The 25,330-nt window shown below is 39.6% G+C and overlaps 1 protein-coding gene across 1 annotated transcript; it reads left to right on the top strand.

Moving 5' to 3' along the window:
* The first annotated feature begins 6,786 nt into the window (after positions 1-6,786).
* On the top strand, positions 6,787-11,832 carry LOC124285611. Its single transcript, XM_046721875.1, has 5 exons — positions 6,787-7,094; positions 8,967-9,086; positions 9,634-9,693; positions 11,158-11,232; positions 11,723-11,832. The coding sequence occupies exons 1-5, from the start codon at positions 7,022-7,024 to the stop codon at positions 11,830-11,832; spliced, it is 438 nt and encodes a 145-aa protein (XP_046577831.1). The 5' UTR covers positions 6,787-7,021.
* The last annotated feature ends 13,498 nt before the right edge of the window (positions 11,833-25,330 follow it).

The following is a 25,330-nucleotide window of genomic DNA, read 5'->3' as shown; positions in this document are numbered from 1 at the left end:
TTTTCCAGACAGCTGGAGTACAGCAATTATTGTACCTTTATTTAAGAAGGGTGATCGTAATGATCCAAATAATTACAGGGGAATATCTCTTCTTAGTACTTTCAGTAAACTATATACATCTGTACTTAACAATAGAATAACATTTTGGGCAAATACATACGAAAAGGTTGTGGAATCACAAGCAGGGTTTAGGGAAGTTATAGTACAATTGATAATATTTTATTCTACAATCTGTTTTCCAACGTTATCTATGTAAGAATAAGGGGAAGTTCTATGCTATATTTGTCGATTTCAAAAGGCTTTTGATTTTGTTAACAGGGATAAACTATGGGCCATTCTCAAATATAGAGGCGTTTCACCTAAGATGCTTAAAGCCTTAACTTCTATCTATAAGTGTGTTAAGGGACAGGTGACGTGATATTTCTCTCTCTCAGTTTGTTTGATTGCGTTTGTATTTACCACAAAACCTTTATTCGAGTCCCACTATTCATAAGTTAAATATGCTCATGTCAACTGGCAATCCATATATTGTAAAAAACCTTTAGCTATTTATATACACAATACAATGAAACTTAGGAGATTCACTTCTATGCCAATTATATCATATTTCCCTTGTATACTTTGTAAAATTAACTTATTGTCTTCTGAACTATATATGCACATATGCACCGCTCTGAAATCCTGAAGTGTAGCCTGGGCCTATGGCCTCCACTACAAAGAAAAAAATGAAGATTGATTGTCAGATTGTTTGTTTTAGCAATGTTTACTTAACAAATAGTTTTGGATGGAGCAAACTAAAATACAAACAGTAAAACTGAGCATAGAGTTGTTTTTCTTCTTTAGTTAAGAGAGAAAATATGTAGTTTAATGCAGGTGGTATATTTCATTTTTGCAAGTTTCATTGAGATGTTTTCTAATCTCCTAATCTTTAAACGACTGGGCGATCTGTTAAAAATTCGTGTGTTTGTCTGTGTGCGTTTGCGTCCGTGAGTGTGTTGATATTAAAAATACAAAGATACAATTGTCACTTCATATATACTCCCCATCAAATGTTTAGACTCAATAGTGTAAATAAAGCCATGTACTTTAGTCAACTGTTCTAAAAATATATTTTGCAAAACTTTCCATACTGTTTAAAGGTACTGTTTATACATGAACTGAATCATTGTAAAACACATTTGTAACGTTGAATAGATTATTGTCATGAGTTCGATAAATGATGAAAATCATAAATTCGTAGTGATGAATTCGTAGCAAAACGTTACACCAAAACACGGCTGTTCACATGCATGATATCTGCACATGCTTTACAAATTTGATGCATGTTCCTGTGCAATTCATCTTCATAAGGTTTGCAGTTGGTTCCCCAAGTTAGTGGAGAAATCCATCTTCGATGTAACCATACACATATACATAACATATAGTGAGTGCTTTAATGAGTCTAAACTTTTGATGGGCAGTATAGGACTGCTGACGCGAGTTGAACCCAAGCATTTTCAGAAAAATGTAAGACATGTTGATGTGAAATGTGAGTATGAAGAACGATAAGACACAGGTGGTAGTCACTTGGTGCCAGGTCTTGAGGTACCATTCATCGTAGATGCTCGTGGAAGGTAATATATGTGTATGATGCCTTGGCTATCCGAAAATATGTTGCCCATAACCTTCCTGGACGAACTTGAACTTCTTGGTCGGAGGAGACTTGGAGTGCTTCCACTCCATGGATTCCTGTTTGTCATCAGGGTCATAGTGATGAATCCACGTTTTGTTTATATCTTGTTCTCTTGGCATTACTTATGGTGACCCCCGTGATCATCCTTTCGACCCACCTTACGCAACCCTTAGACATATGGAGATGTTCATGCAGGATGGATTACAACAGATCCATACGAGATGCCACTTGCCTGCACTAACTCTTGGATTGAGATTCGACGGTTGCTCATTACCATGGTGTACATCTGGTCGATGTTTTCCGTGTAGATGTTGGTTGTGGGCCGACCTGGACGGGGTCATCTTCAAGGGCACTGGAGTTCCCTTCACCCATCATCTTGAAGGCTGCACATAGTGGGCAAGACTTCCACTATACTATGCTAAAAGATTTCCAGTGTGTGAATGATATAAATCATTCTTCAATATCATATAGTTATTTTCATCATGCATATACTAGAAGTATTTTAGGATGAAAACATTTGATAACCCCTTGTCTCCGATTTCCTCAATGTTAGATTATGCTTGGACATGAAGGGCTTGGAACGTAGACCTCTTGATGAGGTCAGAAGTGATGAGAGTTTTGAAATTGGCTGTGTGTGTTGAACTTCCTAATTTAGGGATCATTACCGATGTCTGCCATTGTTCGTTCAACTGCTAAAACCTTAATTCATATCTACCCAAACATCACGTTAATGATTGACAATGTAGTCATCGTGCACAGACATTCATGAAACGAGATACCTTTGGAATTGTTCTTTATATACCTTTTAACATGACCCTCACCTAGTATTGCCCGCTGCCCGCTGACAGAACACATCACAGAAGACAAACAGAAAGTCAAAGTATTAGACATTGCTCTTTCATATTTGTTTATGTTTTTAAGGTTAATTAATTTATATGCCGTTGTTGTGTAGTTATTCCGCTGCTGTGCAGAGCCTGACATCACACTGACGAAATATCGCTATGGAATTCTTCATAACCTGTGGCTGCAGAATTCTGAAGACTTCTGTAGTGCTACATATACTCATGGAAACAAATAAGGGAACACGTGAAAGTACAAGTGTTCCTGTATTCTTTTCCAGGTTTCTTCACAAGGTATGTGAGTGAAATTCGGGAAATAATAAAGGAACACTTGTACTTCCATGTGTTCCTTTTCGTTTCTATGAGTATATATAAGCTCCCCTGAATATAAAGCAGGTTGGGACTGTCTTAATGGAGGTTTGTTGCCCACATCATCACACTACTCCCTCATACCCGACTCATGGTGCCGGTGTTACACGGAATACCTGAAACGGGACCTTCATCAAACATAAGTTTATTCTATTTTTGTCAGACTTGTATCAATACAAAAGCACTGTCTGATCATGCCGAGCCCCATATTAGTCAGTGTGATTTTGATTATGACGTTGATGACATAACATGTACTATATTAGATTCACCCATTACTAGGGATGAACTATCTGAGGCTATCCTTAAGCTTAAAATCTTCAGAGTCGCCTGGTGAGATAATTCATTGCCGGAGTTTTTAAGCATTCAATGGATATTTTATTACCGTATATGGAGCTTTTGTTTAATATTTTGTTCGAGTCCTCCACTTTTCAGACAGCAGGAGTACAGCAATTACTGTACCTTTATTTAGAAGGGTGATCGTAATGATCCAAATAATTACAGGGGAATATCCTTTCTTAGTACTCTCAAGTAAACTATATACATCTGTACTTAACAATAGAATAACATTTTGGGCAAATACATGCGAAAGGTTGTGAAATCACAAGCAGGGTTTAGGGAAGGTTATAGTACAATTGATAATATTTTATTCTTCAATCTGTTTTCCAACGTAAGAAAAAAGAGAGGGGAAGTTCTATGCTATGTTTGTCGATTTCAAAAGGCTTTTGATTTTGTTAACAGGGGATAAACTATGGGCCATTCTCAAATATAGAGGCGTTTCACCTGTGATGCTTAAAGCCTTAACTTCTATCTATAAGTGTGTTAAAGGGACAGGTGCGTGATATTTCTCTCTCTCAGTTGTTTGATTGCCCACAGGGGTTTTGCGACAAGGGTGTGTTTTATGTCGATAAATTCATATTAGAATTTGTTTTAGACTAAGAGCAAGTTATGAACAAGAATGGCACACATCGCCTGTAAATAGTCCTATTTTCACTTTATTCTTGTTTTAAAATCTCACTTAATGTTGAATTTTACATAAAATATTTATCAATTTCAAAATTCCGACCGGCCCCTTGCTAAATTCAGATGTTCTTCACACCGCCTCCAAATTGAGACCGGTCGATATATTAATCAACCCAGGTCAAATAGATTATATATGTTTTGTATGTAAAGATAAATTTATTGAAAATGAATTTCATTTTATTTTGGTATGTAAATGTTATCAAAATCTGAGATGTTTGTATTTACCACAAAACCTTTATTCGAGTCCCACTATTCATAAGTTAAATATGCTCATGTCAACTGGCAATCCATATATTGTAAAACCTTAGCTATTTATATACACAATACAATGAAACTTAGAGATTCACTTCTATGCCAATAATATCATATTTCCCTTTGTATAATTTGTAAATTAACTTATTGTCTTCTGAACTATATATGCACATATGCACCGCTCTGAACTCCTGAAGTGTAGCCTGGGCCTATGGCTTCCACTACAAAGAAAATAAAGATTGATTGTCAGATTGTTTGTTTTAGCAATGTTTACTTAACAAATAGTTTTGGATGGAGCAAACTAAAATACAAACAGTAGAACTGAGCATAGAGTTGTTTTTCTCTTTAGTTAAGAGAAAAAATATGTAGTTTAATGCAGGTGGTATATTTCATTTTTGCAAGTTTCATTGAGATGTTTTCTCTAATCTCCTAATCTTTAAACGACTGGGCGATCTGTTAAAAAAGTGTGTTTGTCTGTGTGCGTGTGCGTCCGTGAGTGTGTTGATATTAAAAATACAAAGATACAATTGTCACTTCATATATACTCCCCATCAAATGTTTAGACTCAATAGTGTAAATGAAGCCATGTACTTTAGTCAACTGTTCCTAAAATATATTTTTGCAAAACTTTCCATACTGTTTAAAGGTACTGTTTATACATGAACTGAATCATTGTAAAACACATTTGTAACGTTGAATAGATTATTGTCATGAGTTCGATAAATGATGAAAATCATAAATTCGTAGTATTGATGAATTCGTAGCAAAACGTTACACCAAAACACAGCTGTTCACATGCATGATATCTGCACATGCTTTACACAAATTTGATGCATGTTCCCTGTGCAAATTCATCTTCATAAGGTTTGCGAGTTGGTTCCCCCCAAGTTAGTGGAAATCCATCTTCGATGTAACCATACACATATACATAACATATAGTGAGTGCTTTAATGAGTCTAAACTTTTGATGGGCAGTATAGGATACTGCTGACGCGAGTTGAACCCCAAGCATTTTTCAGAAAAAATGTAAGACATGTTGATGTGAAATGTGAGTATGAAGAACGATAAGACAGAAATTTGTGCACATGTCCTTTCAAGCACTATGAGAACGCACTGACCACAGTGATTGTTGGTTAATCTGGTGTGTTACTCAAGACAGGGTCAGTGATGCATGTCACAATACACAAACACACATCCACACAACCTGATATCAAGCCCAGACCCACAGTAACTTTTGATAAAGGCGGGGCCAATGGCTGCGCTCTATTTTCTTTAAGGAAGAGCAGCGCAAGTGCTACTGTGGAGAATATAAGGTCTCCAAAGGTGCCCGTGTTTGCGTTGAGAGGCAAACAACCAGACAGCTTCATGGGTTAGGTGTCTCTACATATACTATCCCGACCGCGTGAGAGTTACATGCACTGCCACGACAGCGTGTGACGTTAGCTTTTAATATAGAGTTCACCTGTCAATTCCGCTTGCCTATATGAGTAGGATTACTGCTCACTGACTGGAGTGAGTGAGTTTCGTTTTACTGCCGCACTCAGCAATATAAAAGCTATATGGCAGTATATAATCGATTCTGGACCAGACAATCCAGTGACCAACAGCGTGAGCATCGATCTACACCCAACGAGGGATACGATGACCTGTGTCAACCAAGTCAGCGGAGTCTGACTATCCGATCCTGTTAGTCGCCTCTTACGGCATGCATGAGTTGCTTTGAAGATCACTAACTTATATCTTGGGTTTTGCTCACTGAGGAAGATCACACTTGAGGAGCCTTATATTCTCTAAAGGACCCATGATTATCCATTTACTTACATACCGCAGTCATAAACCTGGAATATTGCTGAGTGCTAAACATGCTGCTGTTTAATTTACTATTTTTGTATTTTTGACACATCTATGGCTTTGATTAAACAGTTCACTAGCCTTTGCGGACGCTTTTGGAAACATTGATACCACTATCCGATAGTGATTCGAGCTCATTCATAACCTGCGGACGATATCATCATTTGATTGTGACCCTCCGCCATATAGCTGGGATAGTGTTGAGTGCGGCGTAAAACTAAACTCACTCATCCACAACCTGCTCTCGATATCACTATTTGATAGTGATTCAATCTCATTCATAACCTGCTCACGAACACGAGTGTCTATCAAACAGTTGAACATTATTTTTAGTCTGACTTTTATTTTGGTCATTCGTATGCTTTTCAGCGAATTCATTTAAAATTCCACTTGGGGTATGAGAGCAAGGTTAAACGAATGTTCAGTTTGACAAATATTTTAAATTCATTTTTGAGTTTCTACTTTGGGATTTAATGTAACTTTTATAATTTTTTATTTACATAGTTTGTAAAACAGATCCCATTTGTGAGTATCAAACCCTATTTTAGAAACATAAGGTGAACATCTGGTAATAATTACGTCAGAATAAGTCTGTAACAAATAAGTTTTTCTCCTTCTTTTAGTTGTATCAAATAGGTTCGATTCTTTAAAAACATAAACAGCAATACAATGTATGATTACTTCGGTGATATTAAGTACCATTGGAATCAAACAGGAATACAGTTATCGTCCCTGTTTAAAGTAGTTCTGATGTTCATGCGCCAATATGAAATCCTTCCAGTGCGGCACGAGTCGCTATTCGGCTTGTCCCGGACTAACACGAGTTGGTCACGAATGGACAGGTGCCTATTTGAGCAACACGTGCTGAAGCTCGCATGTGCACAATGAACCAACTCTACAAATAGCATTGTTGTCATATCATGCCGAAATAATTTGAATCGGGTCGCGCGCCAACGATGATGAATACGAAAACGACAGACAGGAAGCGGACACACTGTCGTAATGGATTCGACTGACGATGAGCCAAGCCACGCCAAAGCGCACCAGACTGACAGACATGGCGCCGGCGCAAGGACTTGCAACTGGTGCAGGTTAGGCCAAATGCTTGGCATATCAACCACGCGGCTCCATGTTCTTATTATTCACAACCAGTGAATGCTCCGGTTGCACTGAACCCACGCGCCCTATTTGACAATTAAGCAAAGTAGGGTCAGTCGGGAAGCACTCGTAGCTAAGAGTCATGACACAGAGACTCGCAAGCATAGAGTTTAAGTTGAGGTGAAGCAATGTAAATGTACGAGTTTTTATTTGTTGCCGTTTGTACAGATCTGTTCCATGCAGTTGTATTCAGTCACCATGTGCCTTTCGGTAGTTGAATGAAACTTTTATAAATGCTTATCCATGGCAACTGGGCTCCACAACAAAGTAGTCCCAGCTTGGAAAATTCAAGCAACATTTCGGAAATCACTACTTTCACTGTCTTGACCTTCCCACATTGTACTACTTTCACTGTCTAGAATTTCTCATATAGTACTAATTACACTGTGTAGACCTTCACACTGATCACTAATTACACTGTCTTGACCTTCCTTCACAGCAATAAACTTACGCTATGTAGACCTTCATACATATCACAACTGCGCTGTCTAGACCTTCATATACATATCACTAATTACACTGTGTAGACCTCTCACACACCACTAATTACACTGTGAAGACTTTCACAAACAACACTAATTACACTGTGTAGACCTTCACACACAACACTAATTACACTGTGTAGAGACCTTCACACACAACACTAATTACACTGTGTAGACCTAAACACATATCACTACTTACACTGTGTAGACCTTCTCACACATATCACTAATTACACTGTGTAGACCTTCCCACAGCACTAATTACACTGTGTGTGACCTTCACACAAGACTAATTACACTGTGTAGACCTTCACACATATCACTACTTTCTACACTGTGTAAAGACCTTCACACACAACACTAATTACACTGTGTAGGCCTTCACACAACACTAATTACACTGTGTAGACCTTCACACACAACACTAATTATACTGTGTAGAACTTCACACACAACACTAATTACACTGTGTAGACCTAAACACATATCACTACTTACACTGTAGACCTTTTACACATATCACTACTTAAATTGCGTAAACCTTCACACACAACACTAACTACACTGTGTAGACCTTCACACACAACACTAATTACACTGTGTAGACCTTCACACATTATCACTACTTACACCGTGTAGACCTACTCACACATATCACTGCTTACATTGTGTAGACCTTCACACACAACACATAATTACACTGTGTAGACCTTCACACAAGGCACTACTTCACTAATTACACTGTGTAGACTTTCACACACAACACTAATTACACTGTCTGACCTGACCTTCACGCACAACACACTGCTAATTACACTGTGTAGACCTTCACACATGGCACTACTTACACTGTGTAGGCCTTCACACATATCACTTGTGTGTAGACTTCACCCATACACTGTGTAGACCTTCACACTCATCACCAATTACACTGTGTAGACCATCTAATGACTTCACACATATCACTACTTACACTGTGTAGACCTCCATACATATCATTACTTCACACTGTCTCATATAAACCATCTGTAGACCTTCACACATGTCACTTCTTACACTGTCTAGACCGTCGCACAAAGTACAGCTTATATCTATGTCTAGAACTTCACACGTGGTCTCATATAAACCATCCATCTTGGCACTACTTGACTATCTAGACTTACACATTCTGTCTAGACCTTCACACACGGCCTCAAAAACACACAGTCTTTGAATGAAAGTAGACTCTAGGCCATGGAGAATAGTTCCACTTTAACACCCCGAAGAGTGAAGTACTGTATTGAGTTGAGTGAAACGTATGGAATTTCCCTTACCTTTCAGAAATGGACACAGACCCACCCGATTCTGACTCTGGAGAGCAGAGCGATGACCCATCCATGCAAGACCGTAAAAACCGCCAACTCAGTTCAAGAACGGGTCGAGGTCGCGCTTACATAACTGGTAAAACATACCGAGTTTCTTCCAGGGCCAGTGTTAAAAGGGAAGGTTGAGAGTTGGTCTCAAAGAATATACGCGATAACAAAGAGTCTTTTTAATGCTTCATGTGACTGATGTACAAGGTGTAGAAACCAATGCCATTCCAAATGGACAGGAAACTGTTTATTCTGTTTGTAATTCCGTTGTCTATTGAGGTTATCGACTATCATTTAAAACGTCCCCTGTATATATGCACGATTCTTCACTCTCATTAATCACAGGCCGTTCCGATTTGACCTTGTGCTTAACTTAGACACGTAAATGTTGATCAGGTACCCTTTAGTAGGTAAATGGGGAATGGCTCAATTAGCTGTCAACCACTACTTTAAACATCTCACACAAAATCACACGGAGGAAATCTGAACAGTTCTGTAATATTGCTGCAATTATGTCATATATCATCTTATTACTCGCATTTATATGGCTGCATATTCCAAATCCATCTTGTACATGTTTATAGCAAGCTCATTGAGCATACACAGAATTGCATATGGATGTATTGTTGTTTAAGGTGTAAGTGGAGGCACAGTGAAGAACTCTACAGTTATAGGAAGTGTGATCGACAGCTCAGGTAGGAAAACAAATGATTGACTTATTAGGGCTCCTTGCCTCTAGGCAGGAGACCTATTGTAATCGTTCGGATTATCATTATTATTTTTATTTATTATTCCGCTGATTTGTCTACCAGACGGGTCAAGTCGCTAAAACGTACCGTTTGGCAGTTATTGTTGTTTTCAGTTTTCGGCCATGTTTTTCAGCAGTTTTCTGAGTAGTTTGTTCCCAAAATGTGCAGATTCGCACACAAAGTGCCAGTATGGTAACCCATGTCCTGGTGATTCCAGAACACTAATTGTTTTGACCGTAGACCCAAGAACAACTGGGATACAGCCTTTTAAAGGGGCAACTATTTCTTCTCCGGAACTACTTACATGACCCCCGCGACCCCGGCTGTATTTGAAGATCCTCTCGCCTGTCCAAAAACGTGATTCTGGCTCCGTTTTGCACGATGCTTTCTTAGCCCTCATCATTGCCTGCAACCATATTTTCACTGCTATAATTTGTGAAATAGGAATACATATATGTATGCACATGATACGTATACATACCCGATAAAGTAAAGGAACCCCTCCGCGACAGACGGGTCAAACGTAAAGTCTTACTGCTAACGCAGGAGCATCATGCTAAGTACTAATACTATTTATCTTACATTCATGTAAAAATACTTTGAGTTCATTGGTCAATGACGGTTTAACAAAGCTTCCGTGTCACCCTCACACGAGGGTAACAACTGAAAAATATTACCCGCTGCCACGGTAACCGCCTAGCTCCTCGCCGAGAAGATGAAGCGCTAACAATCGTATGACAACATAATATGACGCATGCCGTGCCCGGAGTTCAAAACCGTTCGATCAGCCAAGTTTTTGTGTTCACTTTGTACTGATTTATTTTACCGACTTTTACTTCTTTATTTAAGCTATTTTATACATTGTGTGGTTTGCACACACAGCTTAAAACATAATTAACAATGTTTATGGCAGTTTTATGCTTGTCAGAATATGTTTCACTGATGTTACAAATCCAGTCGAGAGGAAGACGTCATTTTGTTTACATGTCATATACATGTCATGTAGTCGGTAGCGATCTTTAGCATAACATAAAAATGATATTTTGTACATTTAACATGGCGGTAAGATAAATACGTTGTATGCTTCTCCCCTCGGGTAATACGAGCGATACGTTGATGTGATGCCTCTTTGTAGCAGGTCATCCCTCGCCTACCGGCTCGGCTGACACTGCTACAAAGAGGCGTACATCAGACCGTATTACCCTTTGAGAGAAGCAAACAACTTATAGCATACCATAAAGAGAAATAAACGCCGAGAGTACTTTGTAGAAAAAGTAATCAAACGCTATTAACAAGAGGTGCTAAATCTCCAAACAAATTCTAATATAATGTAATTTATATCGTCATGTACATTCTAATTCACCTTTCATACTATGCTTGGTTAATTGGCTTAGTTGCCTTTTGTTTCAGTGAATGTACATAATCCTAAAAGTGTCTACATCAAGAACCAAGCACCATCTTTAGCAATGCAAGTTTCAGTTAGAAGTTCTTCATGGAAGCACAGACTACGTTGACTGTGTATTACAAGATGATTATTCTTTCGTCATTACGGCAGTAGTGAAGTGTTTAACTTTAAACATTTTACAAAGCTTGTGATCGTTCATAACTAATTAAAGTACTAAGTTCCATGCATGCAACTCTGAGGAAGATAATTTTATGGATGTCAACTTCTCTTTTATGTTTACATCTCATGAAGGAGTAAAGTATATACTCTTTTAATAAAGAAGTTGACATCCATAAACTTTTCTTCCGTGTATGTATCCCTTCCAAATGCCATTCAACGACTCCTCATGCAACTTTGGTTACACCAATTGAATTGTTGGGGTTTGGGTTTTCTTTTGTTTTTGTTTTGTTGTTTTTGTTTTCTAGTTTCTTTTTTAACTGAATCACAAACTAAGTTCAGTGTGTTGTAAGCCCTTAAAGCCCTATTTGTTTGAGCTCCCAGTATTTAATGCCTGACATGTTTTTATTACAGACAGAAATGAAGAATTTTTGAGCATATGGACTAATGGTATGATAAAAACCAAAGCAACTGAAATACTTATTGACAATAAGATTGGTAAAGGTGCCGGATGCATCACGTGATTACAGGTGGGTGCCCCAAGGATGGGAAGTCTACATTAGGCTACTTAATATTACAGCATTATCTCAAGATGAAAGACCAGTGTATGAAGTACGAACACCAGAGGAACATATACAGTCTGACAGCAGTGAGTCTGTCATAATGATCGACGATATATTTGGGCAGTTTTCATCTAACAAGAGTCATTTCAAATGGGAAAGTGTGGTCATGGATATTTGCAAACTTCCAGAACACAAAGGTAAACACTCAAATCGCAATGCCTCCGTGACATCATGTTATATTCTGACAAGCAGAACTGATGTACTCACAGTAGCAACTCATTATTTCAATAAATTTTCTAAACTGTTACTTAATGACGAATGCACAGAGTTGACCTAGCACAAAATGACAACCTCGATTTGGTACCCAGAAGAGTTCATCTCTGAAAGAGTTAAGATCTGGGAATCGCACAGAAGAAACGAAATCATAGTTGATAAGGACACTGTGGTAAAAGTGTGTTCAAGGAACTCTCTTGCATGGATTCCCCAGGTTGCCATATGCTAATGAATTACCATACAAAAGGACGATGACAGACTCTCTTTCCTGAATCCTATTCCAGTTTTAAACGAAACAATGAATCACTAATGGGTAACAAAACAGTCGTAAGTATATTGTGGAGGCAAATGTTGAAGAATGGTGGGTCGTTTGATCTTTAAGCAGCATCGAAGATGAGGAACGCTATTTTGAGCCGTATGATACATGCCAGCCCCTAAAAGGAACATATCTATCAATGGATGGAAGTGTAATATCATTTCAGCATTCATCAATTTAAGGAGAGTGCTGGGTGTCTGTTGTGTGTGGACAGCATCCAAAGTTCGTTATAGAAAAAATTGTAGCTTGACGTTTCTTAACGAAAGAGTGCGATTTGACCCATTTTCAGCATGACCTCAGTGATACATGCTGCATGACCAGGAATATAAAACGCGAATTCGTGACACCTCCTTATCCAAAGACTGCAACGCGAAGTTAACACATTAAATATACAGTTTGCTTTTATCACATGAATCTTTCACGATAACGAGCTTGTTGTTGAATTCATGGAAGCCATGGCATCTATACCTCGGTCGTGAACGTTGCTGACCTGATCGATAAGGAAACACAAAACTCTTTCCTCTATTTTCCATGAGTAGCAAGTCGGAGAAACTTCTAAAACACATCTGTGGTGCAACTGAATTGTCATCAGATCAACAAGAAGATTGCATTTTTGGTATTTGTGAACACAGTTCTGAGTTATCAATGAACTACCTTTGGGTATTTTACAAAGGAACTGAAATTAACTGCACAAATGCTTATCAGCAAACACCTTTAATGGTATCAGCATCAAAGGCTTCTGGTGAGCTGCTGGCTAGTATATTGCCAGAAAATGGTGCAGACGTCAATATCAGAGATGAGTATGGGTACACCGCGCCTCGAACATGCTTGTGTTAGCAGCAATACCAACACCTGGTTCAAGTTTTGAAAAAATGGAGCGACATCAATACCAGAGATAATGAGGGTCAAACTCCACTTTAATACTCAATGTTCGTTTGAAAATTCTCTTTGTGTCTTTCCTTATAGAACATGGAGCAGACATTAACATAAGTAACAAAAGGAGAAACCCCTTCACGGGGCATGTACAGAAGGATTTAAAGATATAGTCAACCTTCTGTTACACAAAGGAGCACGTGTCAATGCAAATGATCACAAAGGTAAGACGCCATTGCACTATTCTTGTGAGTACAAGACAAATGATATTGTAAGCGTGCTGTTGGCAAGGGTGCTGACGTCAATATGAAAGACAATGAAGGTTTCACCCCACTCAGACATTCTGCAACAGTAAAACATCCAGCCCTTGTTTGAACTTTTGGGAAAAGGTGCTGATATCAATACGAGGGATGCAAAAGGTCGAACAGCTCTGCAGGAAAACTGCTCTATTGGACAAGTCAATGTTGTGATTTATCTTTTGGAACAAGGAGCTGACATTAATATGGCTGACAAGGATGGTCAGATGCCGCTCCATGGAGCATGTATAGAGGGTTCAAGGATATTGTCACCCCTTTGTTAGAGAAAGGCGCAAATATTAACTACAATGATTTGCAAAGGTAAGACACCATTGCACTACTCATGTGAGTACGGAAGGGCTGATGTAGTGGGGCTGTTGTTGGACAATGGTTCTGACCTCTATGCGGAAGACAAGAAAGGTTACACCCCACTAGGGTATGCATGTTACACTCAAATACATTCAGTGTTTGACTCCATCTTTTGAAAAAGGTGCAGACATCAATTCGAAAGACACAAGGGGCAAACTGCTCTCCACGTAAACTGTTCCATTGGAGAAGTCAGTGTTGTGACATATCTTTTAGAACAAGGAGCTGACATTAATACAGCTGACAAGAATGGCCAGATGCCGATTCATGGAGCATGTAGAGAGGGTTCAAAGGATATTGTCGCCCTTCTGTTGAACAAAGGCGCTGATGTCAACACAAAAGATAAGAAAGGAAAGACGCCATTGCACTGTTCATGTGAACTAAAAAAAGAATGACATTGTGGGCATGTTGTTGGAAAAATGGTGCAGATGTCCACGAAAGAGACAGGAAAGGTTTCACCCCACTTAGGTATGCATGTTGCAGTATCAACTTCCATGCTATGACCAAACTTTTTGGAAAAAGGTGCAGATGTCAATACGAGAGACACACAAGGTCAAAACCCCACTTTATTCGCAATGCTCCATTGGAGAAGTCAGTGTTGTGACTTATCTTTTGGAACAAGGAGCTGACATTAATACAGTTGACAAGAATGGCCAGATGCCGATTCATGGAGCATGTAGAGAGGGATTTCGGGATATTGTAGCCCTTCTGTTAAACAAAGGCGCTGATGTCAACACGGAAGATAAGAAAGGAAAGACGCCATTGTACTATTCATGCGATGAAGTAATCAACCGATTGTTAAACAAAGGTGCAAATACCAACACCTAAAGGATGCGTAATGTTCAGTCTTCTATACATCCATCGGCCATTTGGAAAGTGACAGCTACACCTAGGAAAGACTGAGTATTTGGAGTATGGCAATACTTAAAGTTAGTACTCTTCGGCTTGCATTTACGGACACATGGAATCCACAACATACTGGTTTGTCTTCAGAGTGGGATGACACACACTATCTGCAGAGCCCCGTATTAAGTTGCCTTGTGGAGAAGAAGGGTATTGTTAGTTTGCCTTGAGGAGAAGTAGGGTAGTGCTAATTTGCTTAGTTGAGATGAAGGGCAGTGCTAATTTGCCTTGTTGAGATGAAGGGCAGTGCTAGTTTGCCTTGTTGAGATGAAGGGTAGTGCTAGTTTGCCTTGTTGAGATGAAGGGTAGTGCTAGTTTGCCTTGTGGTGAAAAAGGGTAGCGCTAGTTTTCTTTGTGGTGACCCATTCTAGCGCTTAGTTAACCTATTCTACCGCCGCCACTAGAATACTGAATGTGGACACGGTATACCTAAAGTTGTTTTCAAAGCAGGAAACGAAAGAGGAAATTTCGATACATTTTAATTTCTGCTCATTCCATCCTAAATATGGGTTCACTGGAATGGAATTGATAGTGTTGACTAGTTCAGTATTCTTGAACCCATGTGCTAAATCCAGGTACAATGTTTCCTGATGGGTTTGGGCGTCATTACGAGGACTGGGCAATAGTATCGGTAAACCGGTATATATTGGTACGAATATCACGATGTGATTCAGATTCTGCAATATATTTGGTCATCCAGAGTTAGCATCCTTTGAATTATCTACTACTGTTGATTTCCATAGCAACAAAACGTGCTCTAAAAGTGCCAAATATACTTTTATTTCTATTGGTTTCATGTTACATTTTTCAATAGGAAAATGGCTCGAAAGTGCCAAATATTCTACCAAATGCTTCAAGTTTGGTGGGTTTGAATGGTTTCATATGGGCCATTTTTGGAAGAATTAAGGGGCCTCAAATGGACCAATTTTTTTATATTTGGAATTATTAGTAGAGCCTCTGGATCTGAGTGTCCATTTCACAATTCACATACTTTTGTTACTATTGTTTGTTTCATATTGGGACATATGCTATAAATATATCATAAAGGCCTAAATCTTATTAATTTAGGCCAGTATGATAAGGATCTTAGTTATTAGAGATAACATGAGATTTTAAGCTCAAATAGTTCACTTCAATCATGTTTATGTTTCTTTTTCCAATAGTTCATGTTAACGCATGTTTATATTGGGGTTAAATCTGAATGAATGACTGACATACAGTAACAATAATTACATACTGCATTGAAGTGCATTCTGTTGAAGCAAACAACGCTGATCATGAAAATAATGTTACACTATTACCTTTATTATGTTCACAAAACATTGCTGCAATACTTCAATTAAATATTCCACATTAAGGCTCTATATAATGTATCTGTAAACCACTGGCATACAGCCATACACAATGGGGACGGGGAGCCTGAAGGTATGGTGGTACAACAACTAAGCAAATGGTGTCACACACAGAGAGCTATTATGAATTTATGATGTACGCACTTGGGCAGAAAAATCCCAGTAGATATATGACAACATGTATCTCAATATCTTTAAATCACTGCAATATATCGCAATATGAGAATCAGGGTAATATCCAGCCCTAGTCATTACTGTCAAAATGGATAACAATGAACACTGATTATGTATTTCCCAGTCACAAGAAAACGAAATTCACATCATGGTCTATAAAATACCCATCCACCTGTGATATAAGGCGACATTTTCATAGATGAAGTACTATACATTCAGTGTGCCATTTGGCCCTTCTCGCTTCTAGTTACCTTCCTCCCATGGTTGGTAAAGGTTATTTGAGGTTTCAGCGAAATCGCTTTTCAATTATATTGTTGCCACGCTTTCCTGTTACATCGTTGTCACAACCTGACTGTACGCGTAACCATGCACCAGTAACCCGATGGCGAAGCTACATGTACCCAGCCCCCAAACCGTCCATATGAGTACGTTTAAACTTTGTGACAAACTACGCTGTTGATGAAAAATGTTTGCAAGGTACAGAAGTCTGTATAGTTTTGTGTGCTATCTTGAATGGGTATGCTTGATGCACGTGGAATGATTTCTCTGACGAACTGGCCTCATATGCTATCGGAGATTATATGGATCAGTTACAATTACAGGTCGAGCCCTGAACAAAGATAATATATTCATGGAAAACAAATAAGGGAACACATGAAAGTACAATGTTCCTATATTCTTTCCAGGTTTCTTCACAAGGTATGTATTGCACTGTGGTGAAATTCTGGAAATAAATATAGGAACACTTGTATTTTCATGTGTCCCTTATTTGTTTCCATGGGTATAGTTTGCACGCGCCTTTTATATGTGTTTGTGTTTTGTTTAACTCCACATTCAGCAATATTCTGGCTGTATATATTCGGTAATAATCGAGAATATGAAAAAGTAAACCTGAATTGTTTTTCGTGCCTTCTTATATTTCTTTAACAACATTTCTCTTAGTGGAAATATTTGCATAGTTCGCAAGACCTCTTCGAAGTGTGCTGATTATACTGTACACGTGTGGGTCGGCTTTGAATAACGCACGTCGGAAATGCCCTCTTATGCTGAAGTGGAATGGTATCTCTGATGCAGGCACGGCCATCTCCGTCTCGTTATGATCTTTATTACGCATAGTACAATTCCTGTCACAATTGCATTAGTGTCCACAGCGAGTATTTTATCAATATATTTCACGTTTTGAGAACAGTCAGAGTGGGAATATATGCAACAGAGCCCAAGGATGGCGACAGGTGTTAATGTACTACTGAAATATTGACTCATGGCGACATGGTTTAGTGTGCTACGTCAAAGTTATCTCGGCCCATTCTTATAGACAGTGAACGTATTCTAAAACCAACACGTCATGGTTAGAAATGAATTTTGGGCAGTCTCATGCGATCGAATATACATACCGGCACAATAACGGCAATTGATATGTAATTTGTTTGACAGGAATTTCTCCGTGACTCTTTAACCACAAGGCTAACCCACCGACTACAACAACATAGAACCTTTTGCTATATTGGAATTAAAGAGATATTTGACTATGTATAACTATCTATACCAAACTATTGCAAATATTATGAAGCTGTTGTACATATAAAGTGTATCTGAATGATATTATAGCATTACGTTATTCTTGTCACGGTTGGACACGGTAAAGGCATGTTTACGTACTGTGAACGAAGAGGTCTTTTATTATGTGTGTTAATATAGACGTGATGACTTTATACATTTAGAATTTACAAGTTTGCTGGCATGTGTTAATATTGACGTGATGACTTTGTACATTTAAATTTACAAGTTTGCTGGCATGTGTTAATATAGATGTGATGACTTTTATACATTTAGAATTTACAAGTTTGCTGGCATGTGTAAATATAGATGTGATGACTTTTATACATTTAGAATTTACAAGTTTGCTGGCATGTGTTAATGTAGGCATGATGACTTTGTACATTTAATGTTTACATGTTTTTCTATCAGGTATTTATATAGAATGATGACTTTATACATTTAGAATTTACAAGTTTGCTGCCATGTGCTGATATAGAATTGTCAGCTGTAAATTGTCTTTTCTCTTTTCCAAAATTAATTGTTAACTTTCAAAATTGTGGCTTTCAGCATTACCAGCATGTGTCTGATCCTCCTGGTTTGATCATAGAACTAAACGTGCAGTATGCGTCACATTACATAAGCGTCACTGATAGAAGCCAGTCGGTGTTGGTTGTTGGACGGCTACCCAACTAAACGGAGTAATTGAAGGGAAATGCGCCAACAATACGCAATTCTGATTCTGCAAGCAACAGTTTCCATATATGGTATCAAATGACCTCAAAGAAAAGAGATAGGAAGTGCCCATTGAATTGTTTCATGGAAGATTGCAATTAACACTGAATTCTTTGGGAGAAATGGCAAAGGTAAAACTAACATTAAACCCCCATCTGTATAGATAAGTCTATAAATATGTAAAGTATAGAAACATTTTTGTCAATTATGTTTACACATATCGTGTTCTTATTAGCAACATTTATTGATTATTTCCAATAATTCATTCCCTCTCATGTCAGCTTTCTCAATTTCGTGAACTATTGTATTTTACTACAGTAGTACTACAGTAGTTCTAAGTGTCCGTACAAAGGAAGTGGTTCTAGCAATAAGTACCTCATTATCATCAGTAGTAAACTGAGGGGCAAAAGAAAACGTCCCCTAAAGTAAAATTGTAAAAAACATTTCTCCTGTTTTCGTTATGACGGAAATTTATTTAGGAACATGATCTCCCGAACGCATCCCTAAGTCCCACAGGAAAGGAAATCCACGCGGAGTTTTTGTAAGCATGAAAATTGCTTTTATTCACGCTCTTTTGCATGCTTCTGTGGGTGTCATACCCGCATGGAAAGCTACAATATAAAAATTATGCTTGACTGTTCGGAATTCATCACATCAATACTTTGAATACAAAGAACATGCCCCTCGACTCACGGCAGAAACAGAACGAACGAGCCATTGGGATGTTGCAGCTGGGTGCTTCTCACAGTCACGCTGGGTAAGAATCATGGGCTGCAGGGCAAGAAAACCATCACCAGACTGATGACACGCTTCAGAACAACAGGTCGGACTCTGGCAGACAGGCCTAGGACAGGGAGACCACCCGTAACCACTTCCCAGGAAGACCGCCACATTTACGGGTGCTTCAATTTGCGCAACAGATTCCTGATCGTGACGTCATCAATGCAACAACCAGCCTTACCCATCCAGTCAGTAGAAGGGACCATATCCAGACGACTTACTGATTCTGGCATCAGAGCCTACAGACTATTCCGGGCGGACGTTGATCGTTAACGCGTGAACATCATCGATGATCAGTTGAGCTTTGGCATGCCGGAGTTCTGCAGGTGGCGAGCTTCGCGGGAACTCGCACCGGGTACTCTTGCCCAGGTGCAGAGCCGCCTGCAGCTGAACCGTGGTTCGGATGGTACGGAGATTGAAGCAATCCAGCAGGATACGGAACGACCGCTTACAGCACGCTGCTGGCGCTTCAAGGAAGTTGACGCTGTTGGCGGCGAAAGATGGTGGGTGCGAGGGGAATTTCAGCGGCGCAGAGGAAGACCGACCAACAAAGTAGTGAGGCGATGAGAAACCCACGCCCTGGTGCCCATCGATACGACGAGTGTTCTTTACTACCTGGTCGACCCCGCACCTCCAGCAAGATCTGCGAGGCGCTATTGTTTCCAGCAGGATGAAGCTTACCCTGCACACTGCTGGCCTTGTTACCGGAACTTCCCACTGGAGCGACCGCCGCGTGCAACGTTATTCTTTGGCTGTAAGAACTCTTATCTACTCTCACCCATGAGCACCCTAAAAACCGGATCCATATCTCGGGCCGTCGTCAGGTTGGCCAACGCTAACATCCCCCATAGATGAGAAGCACTTTGAAACCAAGCTCTATGCGGAAGAATGGCGTGCGCATCCCCAGGCATCACGTGATCGACGTCTCGTGCACTCTAACGTACTGACGTCGTGTGGCAGCGGCATATGTCGCTGCAAGAGGTGGACACATCTCCGCTGCTGAGGAGTTGGACACTCAAAGACACTCCTGCCATCAGTACTCGGATGTGCATGTGTTGTCGCGATCTAAAAATCGACATTTGAAACCTCCTGTGAAAACGTCACAAAAACTCTACTTTACAGCAATTGTTTCAATTGTTCTGTAATGACAGTCTGCATAATATGTTCAAAATTATATCAAACATTTCAACATTGAATTGCACGTGTTTGTATCATTTTATGATACAAAAAATGATCGGGGACGTTTCTTTTGCCCCTCAGTTTAGTAGCAGCGATATGTTTAACATTAGTATTAGTATTAGTGGTAGTAGTAGTACAGAAGTAGTAGCTATAGTAGCAGCAGCAGCGATATGTTTAGTATAAATATTAGTAGTAGTAACTAGTATAGTAGTAGGAGTAGCAGCAGCAGCAGAAGTGACAGCGGCAGCAGCAGAAGTAATAATAGTTGCAACCAACTATACAACATTTCGTATTTGCTTGCTCAACCATAAATTGTTGGATGAAAATTAAAATCTTAAGATGCCCTTAAAGCAAGGTAAGATGTTATTGTAGAAATAGTAGCAACTAAATTGAATATATTTGATGGATAATATCCCAAACCTGCACGTCCTAGATCTTATTTCATGCTGCGAGCGTGCTGGGTAGATGCAATGTTTTTTGTAGGGTGGCGTCAACCTTTCAGTGATCCTTCTGTACAATGTTGACTCCATATACGTGCAGCAGAGTTATGTCCCTTTATGTGATATGCAGGGCTAGTTCTTTCGATGTTGGGAATGGTCTCACTTTTTCTTCGTTAATTCCCGCTAAAAACTGATTAAGGATAAAGTGATTGGTGGATAGGTTTACCCTTTAATTTCCATAAAGTTAATTCTCTTCGTATATGTTTGTTGCGATTTTAATTCTACGAAATGTATTATTTAATTGATGTAAACAGTTTCATGGAGAATGCTTAAATACTTATACAACATACTAAGAACCACTGCTTCATTATTCTGTGTTGATTGTTGACCTTTACAGATGCACCTAAATGTTTAGAATTTGAATCTTTTGTATGATCACATTTTAGCTGTATGTATATACCAACTGAACATAAATAAACGTGTAGAGAGTTTTATAAAATATATAAATTCAATCTTCAGGTTTCCATTTTAATTTACTGGAATATTGCTAAAAGTGGCGTAAAACTAAACTAAACTAAACTCACTCACTCACTCTCTAACATAACCCCTCGTTTTCGCCATAGCGGGTTAGTTTATCCTGCCTTATTGAAGCCATATGAAGTAAGAGAACAACAAGGCTGGACTTCAACATTTACCCAAGTGGTGAATCGAGCCCGATGATACACTAACTTTGTCATCACTTCGGGTTACCCAACCACATGTACGATAAGTTTTCTCTCAGTTGTGTTCAGTGGGAGAGACGCCTACTCATTAGCGTGATTGTGAAGTGTGAGGAACTCGTAAACTAAAATGCGAGAGTCTGTATTGGTATTCGGGGTTGTGTACATATTTACTGAGACCCGTGAATGTGCGGGTTAGAAATGGTCTAACAGGATCGGGACTTGGTTGACACACGTAATCGTATCCCAATGGCGTAGATCGACGCTCATTATGGTGATCACTGGATTGTCTGGTCCAGACACGATTATTTACAGACCGCCGCTACACAGTTGGAATATTGCTGAGTTGGGCGTTAAAACAACAAACCAGCCAACCAACAAACCTGTTAATGAATTTCAATGATTGTCAGCACAATACTCTTGCTTGTCTGTTTTATCAAAGAGGAATCGGCTGAGATCTTCCTCATACCCACAGTAGCATATACCAATAACAAAAAAGAGAGAAAGGTTTCGTCCGATACGTTAATACTCACACCGTTCAATGAACGCAGCGGAAACTATTCACCTCAGCACTAATTATACAAAGTAAAATGGAATTTTGGCTCATCTGTCTGGTTTGTTTTACATGGCATGGCAGAAGTTCTGCCGTGCGGCGTCAGGCTGTTCATATTTGAACCTGTTTCTACGACAAGTGTATGGATGGCGGGGACTGCCAGTGGGACAAGACGTCTCCACCATTTTTACCGAAACGTGGTTCATCACATAATTCAGGGGTCGATTAATAAAATGATTACAGGTTTATTACCTTTCCATCAAACAGAAGTTTCTGCGGATAGTCAAGACTGGAATTGTAACGAACAGGATGTGTGTGTATATTATTGGCAACAGTTGCTCTACATTACATATTTATAGAGTTATCTATACGATCAATGGGTTTTCTGTGTCTCTTTGACTTCGTGTTGACATTTCTCCCAGAGAATTTAACATTGACGGATATCTTTCGTGATCCAATATATAGGGCACTTACTTTCGCGTTATTTAGGGTCATGTGATACCATACATAAATACTGTTGTACGCTGAGTCAGTATGTAGTATTATTGTCGTATGTTCCTCCAAGACGGCGTCCCACAACATCGCCGTCGACACCGGCAGCTTCTATCACAGCCAGTTGCGTTCATGCAGTGCGACCACGACTCCACGTTGACTGCTTCTACCACAGCCAGTTGCGTGCATGTAGTGAGACCAAGACTCAACGTTGACTGCTTCTACCACAGCCAGTTGCGTGCATGTAGTGAGACCAAGACTCAACGTTGACTTCTTCTACCACAGCCAGTTGCGTGCATGTAGTGAGACCAAGACTCCACGTTGACTGCTTCTACCACAGCCAGTGGTGTTCATGTAGTGAGACCAAGACTCCATGTTGACTGCTTCTACCAGTGAGTTGTGTTCAAGAGATCCACTCCACGTTGACTGCTTCTACCACAGCCAGTTGTGTTCATGTAGTGAGACCATGACTCTGCTTCTATCACAGCCAGTTGTGTTCGTACGGTGAGACCAAGACTCCACGTTGACTGCTTCTATCACAGCCAGTTGCGTTCATGTAGTGAGACCAAGACTCCATGTTGACTGCTTCTTCCACTGCCAGTTGTGTTCATGTAGTGAGGCCAAGACTCCACGTTGACTGCTTCTACCACCGCCAGTTGTGTTCATGTAGTGAGACCAAGACTCCACGTTGACTGCTTCTACCACTGCCAGTTGTGTTCATGTAGTGAGACCAAGACTCCACGTTGACTGCTTCTACCAGTGACGGCATTGTGTTCATGTAGTGAGACCAAGACTCCACGTTGACTGCTTCTACCACAGCCAATTGTGTTCATGTAGTGACACCAAGACTCCCACGTTGACTGCTTCTACCACTGCCAGTTGTGTTCATGTAGTGAGACCAAGACTCCACGTTGACTGCTTCTACCACTGCCAGTTGTGTTCATGTAGTGAGACCAAGACTCCACGTTGACTGCTTCTACCACTGCCAGTTGTGTTCATGTAGTGAGACCAAGACTCCACGTTGATCTGCTTCTATCACTTGCCAGTTGTGTCTCATGTAGTGAGACCAAGACTCCACGTTGACTGCTTCTTACCACTGCCAGTTGTGTTCATGTAGTGAGACCAAGACTGTACGCGGAGTTCTAAGTATGATCAAAATCTAGACGAAATACATACCGGTAATGCTGAAAAGGTGTAACAGACAAATTGAAAGTTAACAAACAACTTTGAAAGAGACACAAAAAGAAAATTACAGCTGACTATTCAATAAGTCCATAATGGCATTATTGAGGCAAACATGTAAATTCTACACGTACAAAGTCATCATATACGCCTCCATTATGTGGACTCTGGTTGAAATGTGCACTGATATTAAGTATAGTTAACTAAACTGTCTGGCAATTCATACTGTTCATTACTGAGCCCTGTATCATTGCACGACCCCAACGTTTGTTAAGTTGTGGACGAACACTCGCGGACACGGGTATCAGTATTCTAAATCGTCGTCAGAGTTGCACCCTTAGGCTTGTCATGATATGCTGTTTTACACAGATAGTACATATTAGCCGACCAAGCATCATACCTGTTCGTGGCCTTCAGCCAAGTATTTGCACTGCATTTGTTCGAATGTTCCTCCCACATCATTTGGACAAGTTGTTTTCTGCTCAGAGCAGCATAAAGCCAAGTTGGCTCACTTACTCATGTCTGTTGTCCTCAGACGACTCCAATAGTCCTTGAACAATTAGTAGCATGGTGAATACAAGTCTCTAGGTGAAGACGTAGTTAGAAACTATCCATATACAACGAGCATCAAGCAATGACATAAACATATCATACCCTTTAAATAATCGTACCGAGACTTCCCAAAAGGTAAGTTTCTTCTTTTAAGAGATTTTTAACATTTACAACTGCTAAATGGTTCGTACATAAAGACGTCATGATATTTTTGTACTTACATTATTCCTTGAAACGGAATGCCATTACATGCTCTGAGCATCGTTAAACAACAATTACTTGCTCTATTAATCCTTTTTTGGTATCTGTTTGGTCTTGAACACTTCTGGTGCGTGAAGGGTCAGTAGACAATTTTGCTTCGTGTTAGGTCATAGACACAACGTTACGTACGTAATTGGGTACTAAAACACTTCTGGATATGTGTCGGCTCATGAACTCTTTGGGTCTGTTTGATCAAGAACACTTGTGATCGGTGCTGGGTCATGAACACTTCTTGGGTTTGTGTTGGTCCATGAACACTTTTGGCTTCTTAAGGTACCTTGTAGGTCATGAGCACTTCTGATATGTGTATGGTCACTTGAACACTTGTGGGTATCTGTTGGGTCGTGAAGCACTGCTAGTGTGTAGATCATGAACACTTGTTATGTAGGGTCATAAACACTTCTGATATGTGTTGAGTCTTGAACAATTCAGGGTACCTGTATGGTCATGCGAGTACACCTGGTATGTGTAGAGTCA

This window comes from Haliotis rubra, unplaced genomic scaffold, assembly GCF_003918875.1.
Source record: "Haliotis rubra isolate DU_JTF1 unplaced genomic scaffold, ASM391887v1 Scf364, whole genome shotgun sequence".
NCBI classification, from domain to species: Eukaryota; Metazoa; Mollusca; class Gastropoda; order Lepetellida; family Haliotidae; genus Haliotis; species Haliotis rubra.
This window is presented reverse-complemented; position numbering and strand designations above follow the sequence as displayed.